Source organism: Diachasmimorpha longicaudata, chromosome 3 (assembly GCF_034640455.1).
Source record: "Diachasmimorpha longicaudata isolate KC_UGA_2023 chromosome 3, iyDiaLong2, whole genome shotgun sequence".
Lineage (NCBI taxonomy): Eukaryota > Metazoa > Arthropoda > Insecta > Hymenoptera > Braconidae > Diachasmimorpha > Diachasmimorpha longicaudata.
This window is the reverse complement of record NC_087227.1, coordinates 10881814-10903286: the sequence shown is the minus strand read 5'-3', so window position 1 is coordinate 10903286 and position 21473 is coordinate 10881814. Positions and strand designations below refer to the sequence as shown.

General features: G+C 39.9%; 3 protein-coding genes across 4 annotated transcripts; 2 read left to right on the top strand and 1 right to left on the bottom strand.

Moving 5' to 3' along the window:
- The first annotated feature begins 2 nt into the window (after positions 1-2).
- Positions 3-4035, top strand: LOC135160500 (protein MTO1 homolog, mitochondrial). Its single transcript, XM_064117103.1, has 9 exons — positions 3-523; positions 978-1170; positions 1245-1544; positions 1639-2041; positions 2130-2484; positions 2997-3449; positions 3534-3637; positions 3738-3792; positions 3874-4035. Exons 2-9 carry the CDS (start codon positions 1005-1007, stop codon positions 3961-3963), a joined length of 1926 nt encoding a protein of 641 aa, XP_063973173.1. The 5' UTR covers positions 3-523; positions 978-1004; the 3' UTR covers positions 3964-4035.
- A 3923-nt stretch (positions 4036-7958) lies between these two features.
- Positions 7959-12891, top strand: LOC135160965 (LIM/homeobox protein LMX-1.2-like). Of its 2 annotated transcripts, XM_064118173.1 has the most exons (5): positions 7959-8329; positions 9147-9566; positions 10608-10913; positions 11695-11793; positions 12188-12891. In XM_064118173.1, the coding sequence occupies exons 1-5, from the start codon at positions 8227-8229 to the stop codon at positions 12439-12441; spliced, it is 1182 nt and encodes a 393-aa protein (XP_063974243.1). In that variant the 5' UTR covers positions 7959-8226; the 3' UTR covers positions 12442-12891. The 2 variants fall into 2 exon arrangements, with proteins under 2 accessions (XP_063974243.1, XP_063974244.1); XM_064118174.1 differs by lacking the exon at positions 11695-11793.
- A 97-nt stretch (positions 12892-12988) lies between these two features.
- On the bottom strand, positions 12989-21456 carry LOC135160963 (clustered mitochondria protein homolog). The gene is made up of 2 exons (XM_064118169.1): positions 21129-21456; positions 12989-18791 (listed from the first exon to the last, which is right to left on the bottom strand). Exons 1-2 carry the CDS (start codon positions 21211-21213, stop codon positions 14857-14859), a joined length of 4020 nt encoding a protein of 1339 aa, XP_063974239.1. The 5' UTR covers positions 21214-21456; the 3' UTR covers positions 12989-14856.
- Positions 21457-21473: the final 17 nt, after the last annotated feature.

The window sequence follows — 21473 nt, the reverse complement described above, 5'->3', positions numbered from 1 at the left end:
CCATTGTAGGCTCTTAACAGCAGGGGTTCGCGCTCAAATACTTGGGGGAGTTTCTAATAGACGACCATCCATCCACCAATCACAAAGCATCTGCGCTGGCGATCTAGGGAAAATGGCGACGGCACCATTTTACACATATCAAAATTTATGTAATACAATTTAAATCGTGTTAAAAACAGAACTTGTTTTTCTGAGATTGTGCATTGTCCCTTGTCCTAACAATCTATTTTCTTGTCCTTAACATTCGATCTCCGCAGATCATCATCAATTTCCATATCAACGTTCGACAGAGACAGACAAGGGCGAACAAGATATCTCTCTTTCTTATTTCCATAATACTCTCAGTGCAGGGGATAACAGTGCTTCTAGTGTTTTTCTGTGTTCAATGAATCAAGGTTAACCTTTATCAACATTGTAATAATATAAGTATTTGTTTATTGTCAGTGTAACAGCGAGTGTTATAAAACACGCTATCATGGTGTGTTGATTGGATTAAAAAAAATGAACGGTCATTAGTTGACATGTGAGTCTTCATCATCTCTCTACCCAATAACATGGTCATTACCAATAATTAACTAAAAATATTAATTAAAGCGACATGGCGACGTGCCGCTCATATTCATTTATTTATTTATTTTCTTTAAACGACTGTTCGTGGTGTAATGCATTGTCAATAAAAACAAACGTGTTCCCACGTGTTCCAACATGAGCAACTGGTGTGGGTGCCCTGTCATGTTGTTATGGGGCACTACCACACTGACAGCCATCGCCTTCTGTCATGCACAGATGATGATATACACGATCTAACCGGCCCTTAAAAATTGTCCGTATCTGATGACAGTTTCTCCATTCATATTTATGAACAATCAATTTATATTTTTCCATCATTTTTATTTAATTTTGTCAATACTTATCTATTTAAATTTATAGTAGTAAATTTAATCACCGTACGATGCTTGTTACTTATATTTTTTTAGAGATCCTTGGACTTCCTTATTTTCATAATGATGCTGCGTAAATTTATTCAAATCAGAACAATTGGAGTCAGGGCGTTTCAAACGTTCGATGTAATTGTTGTTGGAGGTGGGCATGCTGGAACAGAAGCATGTGCAGCTGCAGCAAGAATGGGTGCACAAACACTTCTCGTCACTCATAAAAAATCTACTATAGGTGAGATTCGCTCACTCATTCACAGAATTCTTTAGTCATAAAACTTCAAAGCATATCCCCCTGGAAATCCACAGGTGAAATGTCTTGCAATCCATCCTTCGGTGGAATTGGTAAGGGCCATCTGATCCGAGAAGTAGACGCCCTCGATGGTGTCTGCGGACGGATATGTGATCTATCTGGAATCCACTACAAAATTCTTAACAAACGGAAAGGACCAGCGGTTTGGGGACTTCGCGCTCAAATTGATCGAGATTTGTACAAGAGCCATCTCCAAAGGGAACTCTTCCGTTTACCAGGTCTGACGATTCAAGAGGCCGCTGTAGAAGATCTTATCCTTAATTATGAAACTGGAAAATGTTGTGGCATCGTGTTGAGTAAATATTCAGTTTTAATTGATTATTGTGGTGTCCGCTGAGCTTTCTGCTGGATTCATTAGTCGGATAATACAGATTGTTATGGTATTTATAGAAAACGGAGAATCAATTTATAGCGAAGCCGTTGTGATAACTACTGGAACATTCTTAAAAGGACAAATTAACATCGGTCTAGAAAAATATCCAGCTGGAAGGATGGGCGATGAGCCGAGTATAGGTTTAGCAGATACCCTTAAAAAAATGAATTTCCAAATGTCGCGATTAAAGACTGGCACTCCACCACGATTGAGAAAATCATCTATAGATTTTTCCAAATGTGACGTCCAGCCTCCGGATAGCGTTCCGGAGCCCTTTTCATTCATGAACGAGAGAGTTTGGATGGATCCTAAGGATCAATTGGACTGCCATATGACGTTTACAAACAACGCAGTGGCGCAGATCATAAAAGACAACTTACATTGTAACAACCATGTGACGGAGGAGATTACGGGTCCCCGGTAATTACGTTACATTAAAACTAATATAAAGGAAAAACTATTCACAACCAAATCACCATAAATAATACCACAAAAATAATTTTATTAGCTATTGCCCGAGCATTGAAAGTAAAGTCCTCAAGTTTGGAAAACACGTTCATCAAATTTGGTTGGAACCTGAGGGCTTAAATTCTGATTTAATCTATCCTGGTGGTCTGTCATGCACATTACCAGCCGATAAACAGCAAGAGCTTGTAAACTGTATACCAGGATTAGAAAATGCCGAAGTGGTAAGGCCGGGATATGGCGTCGAATATGATTTCATTGATCCCCGTGAATTATCGTATCAGTTGGAGACCAAGAGAATCTCGGGGCTCTTCTTAGCTGGTCAGATCAACGGAACAACTGGATATGAAGAAGCTGCTGCCCAAGGAATTGTGGCTGGGGTGAATGCAGCTGCTCGGGTAAGAGAATATTCTTTTATTCGGAATCTATCAATCGATTGGAATAGGGTCGTCACCTAATTTTTACCCTCATGCGGGCGGTGACGCACTACTATAGAGCAATACAATGAATATGGGGAATCCGCGAAAAATTCTTGCTGGTACAGGCGGTTGCTCTATTGACAGCATCTTCCGCATATATGTAATATTTGAGACGACTATTCAAATTTTTTCCTCTCATCAAAATTTTAAGTTTTACTTTTTCCCCGCGTGGCAGAAGGGCCCATTTTTAATCCCTTAGAAGACTGTTTACGCACGTGCAAGTTATAAAATCCCAAAATTGTATCTCTGAGGGGAACCCTCGGCAATGCTATTTTACAACTCACCATTTTCCGCACATTAATGGTGCGTCTAACGCACTCCTAATTGACGTTGGTTTTGAAATGAATATGAAAATTTTGGAGATAAAGCCGAGAGACAAACCTGGAAGACCTAATCATGTGGAAACTTCTAGAGCATAATTTGAATTTCAGGTGTTGAATAAACCACCCTTGATTATTGATCGCACTGAAGCTTACATAGGAGTTTTGATCGACGATCTAACTTCGAGAGGAGCCAGTGAACCGTATAGGATGTTCACCAGTCGATCAGAATTTCGTTTGAGCCTCAGGGCTGATAATGCCGATCGCAGGCTCACCAGTAAAGGCTTCAAAAGCGGTTGTGTATCTCAGGAAAGAATGGATTTGACTGAAAATTTAGAGAAGCGCTTAGAAGATGCGTTACAGGAACTAAAATCTGTGAGGCATAACACTGATAAATGGTATGACCTTCTGGGAGTCAAGAAGACGAAAATGGTAAAAGACCAGAGCGCTTTTGATATACTTAATAGGACTGACGGAAATGTTTCTTTTGATGATCTGGTTCGATGTTTTCCGGAAATATTTGGACACCTTGGGGGCGACCCGCGTCTGTCGCGCAGAATAAAGGTCTTTTCTCATTACATCTACAGAACTCAGTAAATTACACATCTGTTCGATGATATCTATTGCATTTTTTTTTCTATCTTTTAGATTGAAATTACATATGACAATGCTGTTAAGGAACAGCTCAGTGAGGTTCAGGAAATGCGGAGACACGAAAAAATGATCATACCCAGCAATTTTGATTATAAAAAGTGAGAGATCTTTTGGAGAAATATTAAATTATGTAAAATTATTTACTAGGGAGCCATTATTTTAGATCGATAACTGACACTTTTTTATGTTAATCCGCAGTATCAATCTTTCTACGGAGGATAGGGAGAAGCTTACAGAGTCGAAGCCTCAAACTGTAAGTATTTTTTTTTCAGTAAATATTTGCACGAATCTTTAATTGCGATATTCGTTGGTTGAGTGTCATTATCTTTTAAAGGTTGCAAGTGCGAGGAGAATTCCGGGGGTAACACCAGCCGCCGTATTCCGGATTGTTCAACAGTTAAAAAGACGGGAGGAGATACTGTAGAGACGTGTTGATAATAAATTATTTATACATTAAATAAAATCAAAGTTCACATGAATATATAGAAATTAGAAATATAAATGAATATGGTATTTGCGAGATGTACATCTACTTTCAGTAACTTGAAATTATTAGTGTGACAGACTTTTGGAAAAAAGTACGGATTTGACGGTCAAACAGAGGTAAGTGGTGGATTATTTGACAGCTTAGTTATTGGACGTTTTTTAGAATAAGAGCTGCCGCAGAAGATCGACGGTGTGGACCTGACAACGGGGAGCGTATGGTAAAGTTAACGCAAGCGTATTTTTCCCATTTCTTATGGCGTACGCCTACCGCCTACCGTTTAATCGACTGATATTGTATCATCCCTGAGGTTCAAATATAGTCCATCTTTTTCCTTGAACGAACATCAAATGGTCGTGTGTCAGAAATCCCGCACGTGATCGCCACGCGTCGAGGATTACTAATTGTTCACCGAAAACGATTGAGCTGTGTGAAACCCACGGAATATTATATAGACACAGTTAATATTCAGTTTGGCAAATACAATTCATTTCTCGACTTATCCCATGGATGAAAGAATACAGTTGAAGATAGGGTGCTGAAGTTATTTGATTTTCACACATAATATTCGGGGAAAAGTTAGAGATCAATAACCGAGATACTGGAATCATAAAACCAGTCTCGAAGATCATGACAGTCAGGCACAAACTTTAGGAACTATATTTTCCGTAAAAATTTCAGCCGATTAAATTTCACTAGCACCCGCATATTTTTTTATTTTTTACAGAATAGTACACGAAGTGAAAAAATGAGTAGGAATTATTTAACGTTTTGGTGATAGTCTTGTGTTCCAAACCACATTTATAACTGGATAAAAAAATTCAACCTCGTATTGGATATTTTATCATTATAAAAACATTAATATCACTTGTGCATGACTAAACTGAATGCGCAATAGGGTCTGGGTGATTCGGAACCCCTGCATTCTTTTCTACAATAGAATAGTTACGCATAATTACATGCCTCGTAGTAGACATATCATCTGTGGAGGGTGGAAAAAGGGACTGCACCTGCAGCACCACTTTGGAATTCTTTGGCTCTCGTTTCAGAGCTGAGGGAAGAGAGAGTGACAATAGTGGTATTTTTATATTGAAAAAAAAAAACCAAACGACAGAAATCGTCGAGACAGCCTAAACATCCGAAAATATATCACAATATATTTATCTTCACTACAAAATGATATTCAATCTGCTATCTATTTTCCAACATTAGGCAACAAGTGCGGTAAAGATATTCTGACAATTACGAGGGTTGGAAAACGAGTCACTGGGGAGTTTTATCATCACATGGGTCAGAAAATCTGTATCGCACGTGTTTCGTGATATACTATTAATACGTCAGCTCGATAAATTTTATTATTCGGGTCTTTCCAGTCACAAAGTACAATTTCTTTTTTTTTTATCTCTGGTGTTTGACCGGATTTGGTTTCATGTCTTCATTTAAGAATACGATATTCAATGATTTTTTTTTTCAACTTGCAGATACGGTTTAGTGCCAAATACTAAACTCCACAAATCGTTTTTTAATACCTAGGCGGTACTAGGCGATTCATGCCTTATTGATCCTGACTGAAATATGGTCGACGTCTGATCTAACGAGTACAGACAACCAGGCGGGCGACCCCCCGATGTCGCACGTGTATCCCCTTAAATGCTTTGCATTACCGTCACGGCTAACTTCCAAAAGCTCTCCCTCACCCCCCTCCTCCCCCTTATCCCTATATATGCACTAGAGAGACATACCATGGTTTGAGGCTCAACTAGCCGTATCATCGAGGGGTTACAGGGACTGAATGAAAGGAGGGTGGAATAGAACTAAGGCTTTATTTGACAAACACCCATGATAGAAAATGAGAACAATAGAAATGATATCCCCAACTGAACACAAGTGTTACACAGGTGAATGACTTATGAGAGAAAACAAGTCGAGAAGGCAGAATATTTGTCTATCAACAGCAAACTCCGGGATTTTGTGATAATCTTTCTTTATTGAGAATACGATGAGTAATGTTTGAAAATAATTGTTGGGAATAGACAGGGCGATTGCAAGACTTTTTGCGAGTTTGGGATTAGCAGGGAATAATCTAGTGCTAGCGGTACTGGGTATTTTAGGGGCTTAATGGGAATCTATTCAAAATTTTTGGGACATTTTTTCAGGGATTCTAAGAGGAAATTTGTTGAAAATTGTGGGCTTATTTTGTAATCTGTCAGGCAAAAAAATATTCGGCAAAAATTATGGAACGGAAAAGTATGGAATGGTCAGTAAAAAAATGCGTAACTGTTCGGTGATTTTTATACAACTTTTCTCTTGATTTTTTCGCATAGCAAAGTTTCCTCCGTTGATCCTCCGTCATTTTTATCGGATCTTTTTTCTCACTTGGGAATGACGGAACTATTTCTCTTCGTGTGTAAAAAATTGATGTGAACTTTAAACTATGCGGTGGCTAGATAAGGCCACACGTTCTCCGGTGGAAAATTGCGGTGTTAAAATTACCCTGGACCATGAAATATTCTACATAAAATTCGTTGTTAATGCGACCGATCGTTATCCCAAAAAATCACACCGGACGTTTTTACTGCATCCATAAATTTTATTGAACTATTTCCGTGAGATATTATGGAAACAATGGGCATTGTCATGAGATCCAACCGAGCCAATGATCCTTCAGGATAACAGAAAGTCCTATTCAATATTTTAAATGAAAAATTTTCAACGAAAATCAACGCTAGGGTACAATCTTTAACAGCATGAGAACATCTCCAATAAAATTTCCTCATTCAAATAATTTTTACTATTAACAGCTTTCGGATTAATCGAACTGAGGAGATGAATAACCCGCTGCTGATACCAAAGGGGATAAATCCAATGAACCGCGCCTCGAGGAATAAGGGATGGTCGCCATTTTTGCTGTCAGTTGAAGTATCGACTGAAATGTGTTGTAACTTATTGCTTATTCCTTGTTCGCAACGTTTGTTCTTTTTTTTATATTTATTCTTCATTCTTCATATTTTCTATTGTACACTGGCCCTTAGTCGGCAAGTCATCGGCTTGACCTGTCAAGAGTTAAACACAAACGCATATCAAGCCGCACCTATTCCGTGGGAGTGAGCCATCAACAGCCCAATAATTAATTTAATGAATCAAATGTCATTCCCACATTCAGCGAAGACATCTACTTGCCCTTCAGAAAAGTTTTTAATAAAAGTTATCCTACACTCGAACCAAACGGTACGGTAATTTCTACTACCCAGAGATGTTTAATACATGTTTAATAAAAATTTTGTTATTCCGGAGCGAACTGCGGTGAAGGAAAACTTTACGGAATTTTTTCAGAGCTTTCATTGTTTTAATTCGAAATTTCACTTGCCTAATGGATGAGCGAAATTGAGTTTCGTAATTTTCACTGAATAGTTCTCTTGATGTCAATGAATAATTGGGAAACATATTTTTTTATTCAGTGAGACCGGGCCAATGAAGTTTTCATCAAATCCATGTTCGCTGCATCACAATTGGCTCATTTATAATCAGATAAAATTACTTAATTAGAATTGTAAGGACCACTTGTTGGCGATATTGAAAGCCATAGAAATATCGTGAAAATATGCGGATGGATAATGGTGAAGACTAATCGGTTGTAAAAAAATATACTCAAAAATATGAACAACTGTGTGATAACCTAATCCAGCTTCTGTCTTTTCAAATATTATCTCGCAGCTTACAGATATCGATTTTGAGAGGAGCCTTGTTAATGTGAGCAGTCGCAAGTTCCGCCTCAGTATTTTTCCGAAAAGGCGGAGCTCAGATCCACCAATCATTGTTCGCGGTTGTTCCTGAATGGAGGACTCCAAGACCCGCCCCTAGCAGCGCTGTCACGAAGCAATGGAATGGTAACAGAGTATTTTCCGGTGACGATTTAGTATGAAACGAGCACACAATACACATGCATCTCATCAAGACATCATGTTTAAGTGAAATTTTTGAATTTTATTTATTTCTAATTGTTGAGTTGATTTATACGTCTCAGTGGAAACGTGAGAATAAATAGTGCGGTAGTTGATCAGTCTCCATCAGACTTTCCTGACGAACTCATTCAGTGGCATCCGTGTATAGTGTTAGTTAATAGGTGCAAACGACAATTTATTTAGTTTTTCGATTTTTCCAACATTATTTATCGCGTGTTGGCTCTGGTGATGATGGTATAACATGTTGGAGTTACCATCGATTCCGCAAATCAAAAATTATCCAAAAAATTCGGAGCATATACTTTCCGCAATGCCATTTCGACAGAACAACGTTTCTAATCCAGGTAAGAGTTATTTTATTTATTATAAACTATTGAGTTGACTCAAATATACGGAGAGAAATTTTTTATAAAAATTGTTGGACGAGTACCGGAATAAACGGCAATTTCCTGATTGTGAAAATATCAAATATGAATATTGTGTTAATGGAAAATCTGTGGAGATTTGCAGAAATTTCCTGTGGATTGTTGGACGATTTGCAAACCATCTCCGAGGCATTTTACCCTCTTTATTAAATGAAAAAAAAAAATTATTTCGTGATAAAATGATAATAAAATGGAGGCTTCGCTTATTCCGAAATGAATCCCCAAAGTGTAGTTGTGCCGAGGTTCGGCCAATCTTTCTCATTGATCTTTATATAACTGGATAGAGATTTGGGGAAAGCCCCACGGAGTTCACTTGTTACGCAGCTGAATATCGCCATGCGAATTGAAATATTCCTCTTTGCGCACGCTCGAGTCACCTGTCTATATTACTCCCCTGAAGAATCTAAAATTATAAATAATTATTCACACGGAGTGAGACAATCCGTAAAAATTACGGAACATTCAGGAAAAATGTTGATACATTTCCCAAAAATTTTCCGTTACCGGACCTCACTCTCGAATTACCTAAAAAAGTGTAACATTTATTGCATATTTCTCTCAGTATATATTTAATTAATAATAATATCGGGAAGATATCCCGTTCCGGGTGACATAGAAAACGCGATAGATCGCTTCGACATCGCACCCAATATCAAATAATAATATTAAACGTGATTACACCCCATCCTATAATTAATAAAAAAACCATAAATCACGTTTTATTATTATTTTTCAGATGCTACCGTTACCGTGAAGACTGAATCAGGATTATTGGAGTCAGTCTGTGCGTCCTGTGGTCAAAAAATACTTGATAGATTTTTAATGAGAGTCGCTGACAGAAATTACCACGAGGATTGTTTAGCATGTGCAGCTTGTGCGCGACCTTTGTCACATTCTTGTTTCACGAGAGACTTAAAACTTTATTGTCGTGCAGATTATGAACGAATATACGGTGTGAAGTGTGGTCGATGTATGGAGAAAATTAGTTGTTCTGACTTTGTACTACGATCACCCGGATTAGTATTTCATGTGGAGTGTTTTGCTTGCTGCATGTGTGGACAGACGTTACCGCGAGGTGCCCACTATGTACTCCGCCAGGGTCAACCTATTTGCCGGCGAGATTACGAACATGAATACTTTCTCAGCAGTCCACAAGGTGAGTGATTTTATTATTTATTTATATTTTGGGGAGACAATGAAATGTCGGCGAAGCCGCATTGGGACGACTATTGGCCGCAGCTTTGCCGTTAGGTCTCAATATGCGGTCGGGAATGTACGGGATCACGGGGTTGTTCAAGTTCCTCGGGTACGACAATTACAACTTTATTCCGAAATTTCGTAATTCGTAAGCGAGAATAAAGGTGCGATACAAATGACAGGAGGGCCAGTAAAAGTTTATTACTTCGTGATTTCAATTTCATTTTCATTGAGTTTACAAGTGCGATCAATTATTAATTGAGCACATTAAACGGAGATTTGAGGGAAATGAAGGAGGCTTTTCGATGTATGTTACTACTGCTCTTTCTTTGTTTGTTCGTAGACTGATCCACGGATTGATTACTTGGACTGAACGTTGTTCAAAAACAGATCACAGGCGACTCTGAATTTGCATTCAAGATACATACTTCTGAAAAGCCTACCAGATTTCCAAACCAGAGTAGGTAATTTATTTTATCAATGATTATAAACATAACGCATTTATTCAAGTGTTTATAACAAAAAATATAGGCGAGAGGTTCAACCGAATAGCTACCGTAATAAAATTTTACAGACATGAAACTGACAAGAGATAATTAGGGCCTGCCTGTCAGAAAGGCCCTAATTAACCAGTCGATTGAACAATGGTTCAGGTATTCGTTCATTAACTAATGACTTTGTTCCCTCATTCATCCCCTCGAGAGCTTGGGTCGGTCTTCGATAAACACCTTTTGCGATTTAAGCCGGACTTCTAACTACGACCTACAAATCCCACCACAGATTACCCGCAACCCGTAAATTAATCGCCCCCTTATTCAACCCCCTACGAGGCACCCTTTGGTCAGGTTCCCGATAGACTGTTCCCCCATAACCCGCCTTATTTAACTACTCAAAACCGGCAACTTTGTACCCCTTTTCCGGTTGATCCCGGGCATTCCCAGGAGTTTCTCACCACCTCGCTTATCAAAGTTATGTTTTAATACTGTAAATTTGTTCACAGATGATGATCTTCTGGACGAAAGCCGTCCGCGCGATGGTCGGAGAGGGCCAAAGCGTCCACGGACGATTCTCACATCGGCTCAACGACGGCAGTTCAAAGCTTCATTCGAGCTATCGCCAAAGCCATGTCGGAAAGTTCGAGAAGCTCTCGCCAAAGACACTGGCCTTAGCGTCCGGGTGGTGCAAGTTTGGTTCCAAAATCAACGAGCGAAGATGAAAAAACTTCAGCGAAAAGCTAAAACAGATCCCAATACGGATAAGGAGCAGAAGGAGGAAAGACGACCTGATAGTCCTCACAGTGACCACAGTAAGTCCTTGTAAAATCACATGTTCATTTAACTATTTAAATTTTTTATTTGTAATTTGTGACATATTATAAATCGAGTCGTTCGAATTTGCACCAAAAATATCCTGCGACATTGACAGCTTTCTCCCCCTAATAATAGGGAGTGTCACTGACACTCCCTATTATTTTTTTGTTAAACTATTAAAGCTATTAAAGCGACTTTTAATAAAATGTGGCCGCAGGGGAGGGGGTGAGAAGGCAGAGCAGGGCGTGTTGGCGCAAGGGCCTGGGGCAAAGGGCAAATAGACAGGCAGGCGCGGGGGAAGAGGAAGTGTTTGGTGGAGGAAGAGCTGGTAGCGATTTCCGAACCAAATCTGGCTGCGCGGTGTCACGGTACGGGGGTTAAAATATTGGGGGTAAAGTGGAAGACAGCCGTGGACGCGCTGACGTGAAGGGTGTTATATGGTGGAAGGGATAAGCCAGGCGTGCATGCGCGTGGCTTAGTCCAGTGAAAGCTGGAGTGAAAGCTCATCTGGGCACTCGATTTTTACAAAAATTCGGAATCAGGCGTCAGGGGTTACTATTTCCTATTAAAATAATGACTGCGGAAAATTTTTGGTGGATCTTGTTGATAATTGGTTGATGATCATTGATATGGAGGGGGTTACTTTGAGGGCTTTAGCACATTTGCAAATTTTTCTCGGTTTTGATTCGTGAAGGACCGCAGATCCTTCGTGGTAATGGTACCTATTGATTTTTCATCAGTAATTTTTTAATATACTCACCAATATGTCATTCGCAGGTCATTATATGAATGCTATCACTATGCGTGATGGTGAATCGTCCAGTTTTTCATCAGCGACTCAACCGCTCAACCCTAACAATCCATACTCTCCAGATGGTAAGAAATTTTAATAATAAATTTCTCCCTTCCTGTGCTGAATTGGAATATCAATTACTAGAATATCCATTCGCAAAGATCTATTCGCATGAATAGAATAGATATAATAAAACTTATTATTAAAATTTCTTAACTATCGGGCATTGGAAAGGATGATTCACCAAAAAAAAAGAAATTAATTGTTTGCACTATGCAAGTGCTTAAGATTTTTTGGGTCTGGTGCCCTAAAGACTGCGTCTGGGACACTCGTCTAAAGACTGGGGGGATTTGCGAGACTCGCGTCTGGCTTCACTGGTTCATTTCTACGGAAAGAAAATTATCCCATGTCATTAAACAATTTTTCATGTAAAAATATGATGTACAAATTTTCATGCTTGATATTTTCTAATTACAGACACTTATCCGGGTAATTCTGGAGAGAGTTTCTGCAGCAGTGATCTGTCTCTCGATGGCACCGAAGCTGGTTTCGATATTGGGGAAAATGAGAGCACGGGAACTGATGGAACTCATCAAAATACTCATTCTCATCATGCGGGATCATCCCACGAAGCACCAACATTATCACAGAGTCTACATGCGGCGATGCATAATCCTATTGATAAACTTTTTATGATGCAAGATAGCTACTTCAGAGGTGATCATGCGTAATTTTAATTTCTCTTCATTGAAAAGCCGACCTGATTCATTTATTGGAATAATTTTATTATCTACGTCTTTCATGCCTAATATTACATTGTTGTTGTTAATATCGATTCATTCTGTGTATTTAATTATTAATAAATGTCGCCCAATGAAACCAAGAAGCTGCCTCATCGCTAGGTCAGAAATTTGACTTGATAGTCGATTAAATATGATGATCGATTATTGAACATATGAAGAATGTTCACGAGTAAAACTTAAAAAAAAACCGCACAACAACATTTGCATGTAGATAGCCACAGGAGATTGCTTTTCGCAAAATGAATTCATTCCATCGTTTCTACCCGTTTGTACTTGAACTTAAAATGTTTTCGCCTGTGACAGCCAGAGGTCACTACTTACCACACCCGGCTCGACCGTCGATACGTCCGGTTTGAATGTTAAAGGATTTTCTGGGAAGGTTATGAAGAGCTCTAAATATTGATTAAACCTAAACAATAACAGTGTTTAGATGCACATTTGTCCTAACTCAAATATTTTAATAAATCATACATAATTACATACAAAATGGCTTTTATTGGCGTAATTGTTCATTTTCACAATGTTCTCATTACCAAATTATATAACAGATTATATATAATATTCATATTACGTTAAATCAGATATTTATCTAATTTTTTATTCACTTACGCACATGTCTTTCGAAACGTTTGTTCTCGCTCGTTACACCCATCGAGTTCTCCTCATTGAGTTGTTCTACCGGATTCTATTCATCAAATTTTTTAATTTCTTCGACTCCTATAGTAATTACTAACAGGTGCGATATATTATTCAACTAGTAACGTTATCATTTGTTCTCTTGTAACTCCAATGAAATAGAAAAAGCGAATTCATACAAAAGATTAAAAAAAAAATTAAACCGTTGATAATTTTTTAATCCAAATTTTTTATTTGGTTTTCCATTTTGTGCTAGAAATGATTTTTTTTTTGACTTTTTTTTCCTGTTTATTGGTAACGATAACTGCTTAGCGACTAGTTTTCCTATCACTAAAAACTATTAGCTACTCTTCGGCACTATTATAATTAAACGAGGATCACTTCCACTGCATTTTGGGATTCATTATTGGTTGACTTGAAGACGCGTTGAAGACTCAACAGTTGATTTTCCCCATAAGATAGACGAGGAGATTTCCGCTGGAATTGTAAAAAATTTAAACCTGTTCTAAAACCGTAAACTGTCTAGGTTGATACCCGACGAAGATTCAATCGTGATATCTAGAATTGAATTGGGTTTGAACAAAAGTTAGAAAAAAAGAGATAACAATGAAAATCCACTACAGACATGTGCTAAGGCAAAAATTTTTGAATTTTACAGCAATAAATTCCCCTCGCCAGTACACAGAGCCAATACCAAGCGTATAACAATCAATAGAGTCAATTGTAACGATAGACTCTACCTCTGTCCTCTCCATCCCTCGCAAGCCTCACTCTTCAATTCATAACTACTCTATTTGCCTTTCTACGATAATTAAAAGAAAATAATGAGCGGTAAAAATGGATCGCACGAATTCACGAATGATTCAAAAGTCCAATGTTCCCAGTCTCATGCGACCATAATTCATGAAAAAGCCCGTAATCACACACTCAACAATTTCACCCTTCTCTACCGAAACACCTGCCGTCACATGAGTGATTATTCTCTTATCTCGCACCAAAGAAGCGTTCCCATTCAAATTTCGTCATCCACATACCAGTGTTTCCTATCACCCGAGTCGAAAACAATTTGCTTCCATTTCAACGTACGTTTCGTTGCTAATACTAAAGACAACACTAGGAAAAAAAAATTATCATTGAGTTTTTAGTGACTCGCAATGATCCTAGACCATAACTCGAAACTATTTACATCATTTACCCCCCATCACACGTCACTCTTCAGGACAAGAAAAATGGATTGCTTTACTCATGGGGTAAAAAATGCCCTAAACACCTGCTGCTCATGATTTCAAAATCACAAGTCCCTTTCTCGTCCCCTCCACTCTAAACAGCTGTTATCATACCTATCTCGGAAAAACATGTCCCAGTTGTGAAAATCTTCTGTCTCATTTACTTCCGATCAAACTCCAATCAATCTCGATATTTTCTCACTCACTCCCACAACTTCTGTCTCTTCTCAATCTCAACCTTGAAACTATTTACACCATTTATCCCTCTACCCCTTCCACTGACCAACAAAACCGATCTATTCCTCTACGGATAGGGTAAAACACACCCTGAAGATCTGCCCACGATTTTAAAATGACAACCCCTACTCCCCCTTTCACCTATACAGTTGTTACGAATCCCTTCTCATTAAAAAAACTTCTGCAGGTGCAAAAATGACATTGAGCCCCTCAAAAGATCCTTTCCATTTCCCCCTGATCAAACTCAGCTTTCAATCTCCTCGATTTTCTCTCTCTCCTTCCCCTCACCCTCGTCCTTACCCTCGCCCTGTTCCTTCTGCCTCTTCTCAATCTCAGCCTTCAGATTTTCAATATCCTGCTGGCTGATTTGAACAAAGAGAATTCCATTGATGACATTGAGCATATCTAAAACACTTCCCATAGATGGTGGTTGTATCTGAATGGGTGGAAGTGAGACTCCACTTTTGCCAGTATAAATTTCATTCATTTTTTTCTGAAGAACAACTGCCTGTTGTGTAAGATGTCGGAGACAATCAGAGCTCTCTCTGGTCTTCTCATGCTCCTCTCCCAGCTGTTGTTTGTAAATGGCATAAGTCTCCTTCTCGTTATTCAGCGCTGCCCTGAAGTCTCCCATGCAACTTTGTGTTCTTGCCACGAGATGATAAGAGACAGCGACCTTGAGAGATCGAGGACCATGATATCTGAGATTGAGAGACAGTGCATGCTCAAGAAATCTGAGGGACAATTCGTACTCCCCCACTGCATGAAGTATTAGGGAGATATTGCTGTCTATGAGAGCGACTTCCGGGTGATCTTCACCGCAGACAAGGAGTGCAAGATATCTGGCTCGATACAACAGTCTCAGAGACACTGAGACTTGTCCATTGGCAAATGAGTAGAGAGCTAAATGTATGTACTCAGTGATCGTGTAAGGATGATCGATGCCATTGACCCTTTCACTCATAAGAACAGCCTTTTGCTGAGTGGCAAGGGCCTCGCCGTGATCACCCATAATGTAATTAAGCCTGGCAAGCATTCTAAGACACTGAGCAATCTCAGGATGCATTGCTCCATAAACATTATTGAGTAGATTGAGTGCCTCACTTATGAGCTCATACCCATCCTTGAGATAGCCCTGCTGTATCTTGCTCTGGCCTGTCGTGTAGAAATTATAAGCATCGGATGCTCTAGGATTGATATGCTTGACGACAGGGAAAATATTGAGAATGTCCTCCTCGAAGAAAGTCGCTCGGTTCTTGGTTTCAAAGTTGTATTCTCTCAGAAGTATCTGAATTCCAGTTTTCACGCAGAAATTCCTCAACAACGAGATCTTCTGGAGATCAAAGTGATCGATGGTAGTGTCAAAAGACTCTGGGCATGGGGTCTCCCAGTCGTAGTATGCCTTGAGATCCGTTTTGATCTGCTGCCAGAGGGATTTAGGTGTCAGCGAAGCCCACTCGACATCCGACTGTTGTGGACCATTGGCCCGGCCCTTGCGCTTGTTCCTGCGCTTTGCTGTCTTGCTTTGTAGCTCCTCCAGATTCAGCTGGGGGTGGACGAATTGGGAAGAAGATAGAAGACAGTTGAGGAAGTGGGAAATCGAAGCAGACAGGTACATGAGCTCTGTTGCCTGCATGTACGACGTGAAAATGTGCTTCGAGGATCGGAGGATCAGCTCAGAAACAGCGATTTTATGAAGATATTTGAGTTGAGGGACTGCTGCCAACATGGCAGCCAGTTTTCCGAGGTATCTAACATTGATACCACGACCGTGGAGGGCTTCTATCAGTGTTGTACCATCCATTGCTGCTGCTGTATGATCGAGGCAATCACGGATGAATGTGGGAAGCTGAACTGTCAGAAGGAAGTCGGCAGCATCTATCACTAGTTGCCTCTGCTTCTTGAGGGAATCTCCAGTGGGGTCGGGGTGTTTGACTCCCGGAGAGAAGACATCAGGATTAAACTTGACGTCGAATTCTGCCTCTCGGAGAGAGCCAACAGCGGCTGCTGCACGTTTAACTATTTCTTTGGTGGATTCCTCTAACTCTTGCTTCTCGCCTCCGGTGATGGAGTCGGTTATGCTCTCGACAATCTTTTTGGCTTCGTCGGCCTCGATGGAAGAGGCTACAGAGGTCTCTTTGTTTGAGTCAATAGGAAGGGGCTTCGACTCTGCGATGGGCTTGGACTCCGTGATAGACTTAGGGTCTTGAGAAGGTTTGGACGAGTCAGAAGACTCTTTAGGCTTTTGGGAGAGCTTGGAGGCAGTCAGCTGCTGGAGGTGAGCTGCTGCATGTTTTATGAATTGAACATAGCGAGCCTCAACGAACGAGTCAATGAGCTCTTGTCTCAAACAAGCCAGTCGATGTTTATGTTCAACCGGGAAACCCAGAGCTCGTGCTTCCTTGCTCAACTCAACGCCCTCAAGCTTCAAAAAATTAACATCAGGTGGAAACGTCCTCAGTAGATCCAGAACATAGTGTCTGCTGTCGTTTCCAATAATCCCCTTGCATTCAACACTGGAGCAGAGTTCAATCTCCTCGTTTGCATCATTGATGACCTTGTGAGGAAGGATTTTCAATTGCTGTCCAGCTTTGTTGAGCAACTCCAGGTACTTAGGATGAGTCAGAACAGTTTTTCCAAAGTCTATCGAACCATAAACAACAGATTGCTCCTGCTCGCGCTCGAGGATCCCTGGGATTATGGATTGAGCTGTGACTCTGTAACCTCTGTAATCAACTACAACTGTTCCCAGGGTATAGAGACCAGGCAAATCGACTGCTGCGTAGACTCTGACCCCTTGAAGGTCGTTACGAGGGGCTATAAAGGCTGCTGCATCACCACCGAGCTCTTTGTAGTGATCACGAACGTCAAAACCTAAAGAAAAGAAGATATTGTTCCAAATGAACATCTGCATCTTGGCCTCCTCCCCTGGATTAATTGCCATGACATTTCCATCGATGACAGCCACAGCCCCTCGAGTAGCAGCAGCAACAAAGTCAGAATGAACCTTGAAGATGGCTCTCTCCCTGAGCAATCTCTCGGGCAGATTTTTCCTTGATAACTCCCTAGTGGTCTGCAACTCTTCATTCCAATCCCTCGTTTGTCCAGGAATATGTTCCTCATACCCCAATTTAGCTGAGAATGTGTCTTCAGCCCTGATGGCATCGATCGTATGCTCCGTCTGGGGTGCAGACCAGGCGTAGAGTTGATAGGGTGTTGCTACTCTCTCGAATGGATGACGCTGAGTCCTCCGGCGCTGCATCGCTGTGAAGCCTCGTTTGAAAGCGGGAGAAAGTTGATTCATAAGCTCAATCAAACTGTGACACAGATGAGAGGGGGTAGCTGGCTTGGGATTGAAAGTCTCCTTCGTCGATTGATTGATGAAGAAGCCTCGAGCACAGGCGGTTAGATAGTACTGCTTATCCTCAAGAGTTATCACTTGGAGGTACATGAGATCACCGTGAAGTTTACGATGGCCTGGTGGGGGATTCCAGCCTGAGGTTGTTAATACTTTAAGACATGGAGAACACTTCTGTTCCTTGGCCTGTGGCTGTAGTGGCAATAGGGGCCTCTCCTTGCCCCCTGGAATAATATAATCAGGAGGTGTGCAGTCAACGGCATCAGCTCTTGTTTTTTTCTTCTCAAGAATATCTCCATTGGTAACAACATTCAGAAAACTTAAACTGCCGCACTCGACTCCGTTGTAAGCATCAGCAGGATCAACACTCTTCAGCAAATCCCTGACATGTCTCACATGAATCCTGGCCTCTCTCATGGTGTAGGGTTCCTCCACTACCTTGATTATCGAGCCCTCCTTCAGACCCTCGATATTTTTCAGCTCTGCAAAATTGTCCAGAGTGTTTCCATCCAGCTGGAGAGAGAAACATGTTCTGTGACATGTATCCTCTCGGTCCATGAGCAGTTGATGAATCTCCTGGACCAGCTCCATGGAGGACACCTGAATGTCAAAGGGCTCAGCACCGGGGCTCACTATTTTTACTGTAAAACCCATATCTTGAATAAAAACAACCTCTTGATCATTTCCATCCTTCTCTTTTTCGTCGTTGTCCTTCTCTTTCTCACTCTTCTCCTTCTCACACTCTTTCGTCGCCTCTACCTCCCCTTTCTCCAGGACCTCCGTGGAGGCTGTGCCTGAACCCTCGTCCTTATGTGCATCATCTGAAAAATCATTTTTAACAAAAAGATTTAGAATAAAAAATGTAAATGAGTCACTTTGAATTTTCGAATCCCAAAATTGGGATCTGACTGATTGGTTTTTCCCTCAAGGCCTCTTGTAATATTACTAATTAATTAATGAAATTCATCAAACCAAATTTTGACATGCACATCAGCCAGTGAAGGGCTACGATCCCCCACTCCCATTCTACGTGACCAGTCAAGTGTTCCTACATCGTCTTCATGACGTCATGACCGAAAAATTATAAATGCAATCCGATGACACGTTGTAATTGTAAGGAAATGAATAAAATTAATGCAGCTGAGTGAGTTTTCCTTTAGGACAGTCGATTCTCCGGCATTTTCTAAAATAGTATTTATGATCCTAAGCATGTGGATTTTAGGTTCAAAATATTAAGATTTTACAACGAATAATTATCGAGAAGATGAGGAAATTGATTTTTAAAGTTCAAGCAATTAATTAAAGTCATGAATGATGGAACCATTTCCCTTGCACCGGAGTGCGACAACATTTATAAATAAGAACCGACCAATGTAAATAGTGCGTACTGAAATGCCGGAGGACTCTATTTTTATCGATTGGAAAAGCATTTGTGAGACGTCTGTGGACTTCTCTAATGCTAATTTTCTTTTCACCTCACATGGAAGGTGAATATAGACCATGTGATAATCAAATACATTAGCAGGATAAAATGTTTGCCCTTTGATTAACAGCAGGTCGGTACTTTCCCTCAACAAATATGGAATTTTACTAGAGGTAAAATAGTGAAATGGAGAATGGAATTTCACAATGTAGAAGATCATTGGGCCTTCAGAATTAATTATTATCTCTTTCTGAACAAATATCCTAACGATACAAATTGAGCGTGAGGTTGTGAGCTCGGAAGAAGGTTAAACTGGTTTTACAGATAACAATAGAATTGTTTATGAATGAAAATTTGTGGGGGAGTGATGAAAGCTGTTGGAAAAATTGGAGCCTGGGGTGGTAGATGCAAACAGACGTTCAGGAAGCAGATAACCTTCGTGTTATCACCTCTGGTTCTCTCCCTTTTCATTCTCACTGACTCCATATTGTAATATTCGAGTTATCGGTTTCTAAATTCGTAATCTAGGCTATGTACTCTTCTTTAGCTTTTAATTTTTTTTCCTAACTCAAGGATGGAACCGAATAAGGAAATGGAGAGATTAAATTGCTGAACAAATGTACTTTTCAACCGGAGAACGGGTCAAAAGTCGTAAGGGACACTTCATCGGTCAATCGTATACGGTAAATTACTTTTATCTTTTCTACTGCATTAATTATTAATTTGGATATCGGTAGAGTTGGAATTATCGAGAGTTATCTTATTTGAAAATTTGAATATTTGTTCAGGAAACATGTTCTGCTTTTCATTAGACTAGGAAAGCAGACACGTTTCGCGCGCACACCTGTGATCATTGGTTTATAGTAATTACGAATAATTATCGTGTCCTTTTATTTCCAAATGGAAATGTTTGAATCATTCGCACTTAATACGGATGTCCCTTGAAAACTCCAAAATTTTCTAATCAGTAGAATAAATGGAAAATAAATTGAATAAACTGAAAATAGGAAAATAAATAAATTCATCGAATATCGACTAACACTCAGTAATTTCCACTAAGAATTTCCCATTCACTAAATCTCACCGAGCACATGTTCGTCTCCCAGAGTCATCTGAGAGACCCCGTGGGGTCTCGAAACCCACAGCAGATTCCGAGTCCCCAACCTCCTTCCCATCCCACCATTAAAAAAACGAAAAAATCTCACTCCCTAAACTTGAAAATTCAAAAAAAAAATGTTTACCCCAAAATTTTGCTCCAATGTCACGTCTCTTCACGAAACTTTTGAGGGGAGAGGTGACATCTCCTCCCCTGTCGCCCTATCACAATGGATTTACCCCTCCCATCCCTCAAATTCATCTCCAAAAATATTTAATTAAGAAAAACAGAAGTGATGCAACCATCGGTTTTTGGAAGAAAATGTGAACAAAATATTCTTGAAAGTGTGAAAAAAAAATCCAAAGGTCCTCAACACTCACAAGTCATTTTTTCAAAAGACAAAAATACTTCGCATATAAATTTACCCATATTTTCCATCGCCAAAGTTCTCGCATGACCACGAGATTCTCTCGGTACTCATGCAATTGAAAAATGTTACATAACCAGAGACCAATGCCCGGCACTCGAGGTGAGGGGCATAATGGGTGAGAAAAAAGAAAAGAATTAATGATGAATGATTGGCAATTTTTTGGAGTGTTGAGAAACATGGATAATGGTGAACCAAATAAGTTATGTTACCTGGTACATCTTTTTTTCCGTTGACCATTGGTATTTTCACAGCACCATCGTCGCCGTTTGCCTCGACTTGTGACCCAAGAGCCATGTCCCTAATCGTGTGATTTAAACGTTTGAATAGGGGGATTTATCACTGTGTTTTATTGATAAAACTTGCTTCAACTTGCACTCACTGACTTGATTATTTCAGAGGGACTTTTTTATTTGATAATCAAACTGGGAGAAATGAATTATTTTATAGAAATGATCGGAATAATTGGAGGTTCGTGAGGACGGCTAGAGCCCTCCCAAGTGCCGCACTTTATTCCCGCACGTGCGTTTACGCGAGTAAAACTGCGATCACACAAA

Coding starts and splice junctions, on each gene's coding strand:
- LOC135160500 (XM_064117103.1), top strand. CDS start 1,005: ATGATGCTGCGTAAATTTATTCAAATCAGAACAATTGGAGTCAGGGCG. Junction 1,171..1,244: donor TCATAAAAAATCTACTATAG/GTGAGATTCGCT, acceptor GGAAATCCACAG/GTGAAATGTCTTGCAATCCA. Junction 3,450..3,533: donor GTCTGTCGCGCAGAATAAAG/GTCTTTTCTCAT, acceptor TCTATCTTTTAG/ATTGAAATTACATATGACAA.
- LOC135160963 (XM_064118169.1), bottom strand. CDS start 21,213: ATGGCTCTTGGGTCACAAGTCGAGGCAAACGGCGACGATGGTGCTGTG. Junction 18,792..21,128: donor CGGAAAAAAAGATGTACCAG/GTAACATAACTT, acceptor ATGATTTTTCAG/ATGATGCACATAAGGACGAG.
- LOC135160965 (XM_064118173.1), top strand. CDS start 8,227: ATGTTGGAGTTACCATCGATTCCGCAAATCAAAAATTATCCAAAAAAT. Junction 8,330..9,146: donor GAACAACGTTTCTAATCCAG/GTAAGAGTTATT, acceptor ATTATTTTTCAG/ATGCTACCGTTACCGTGAAG. Junction 10,914..11,694: donor TAGTCCTCACAGTGACCACA/GTAAGTCCTTGT, acceptor TGTCATTCGCAG/GTCATTATATGAATGCTATC.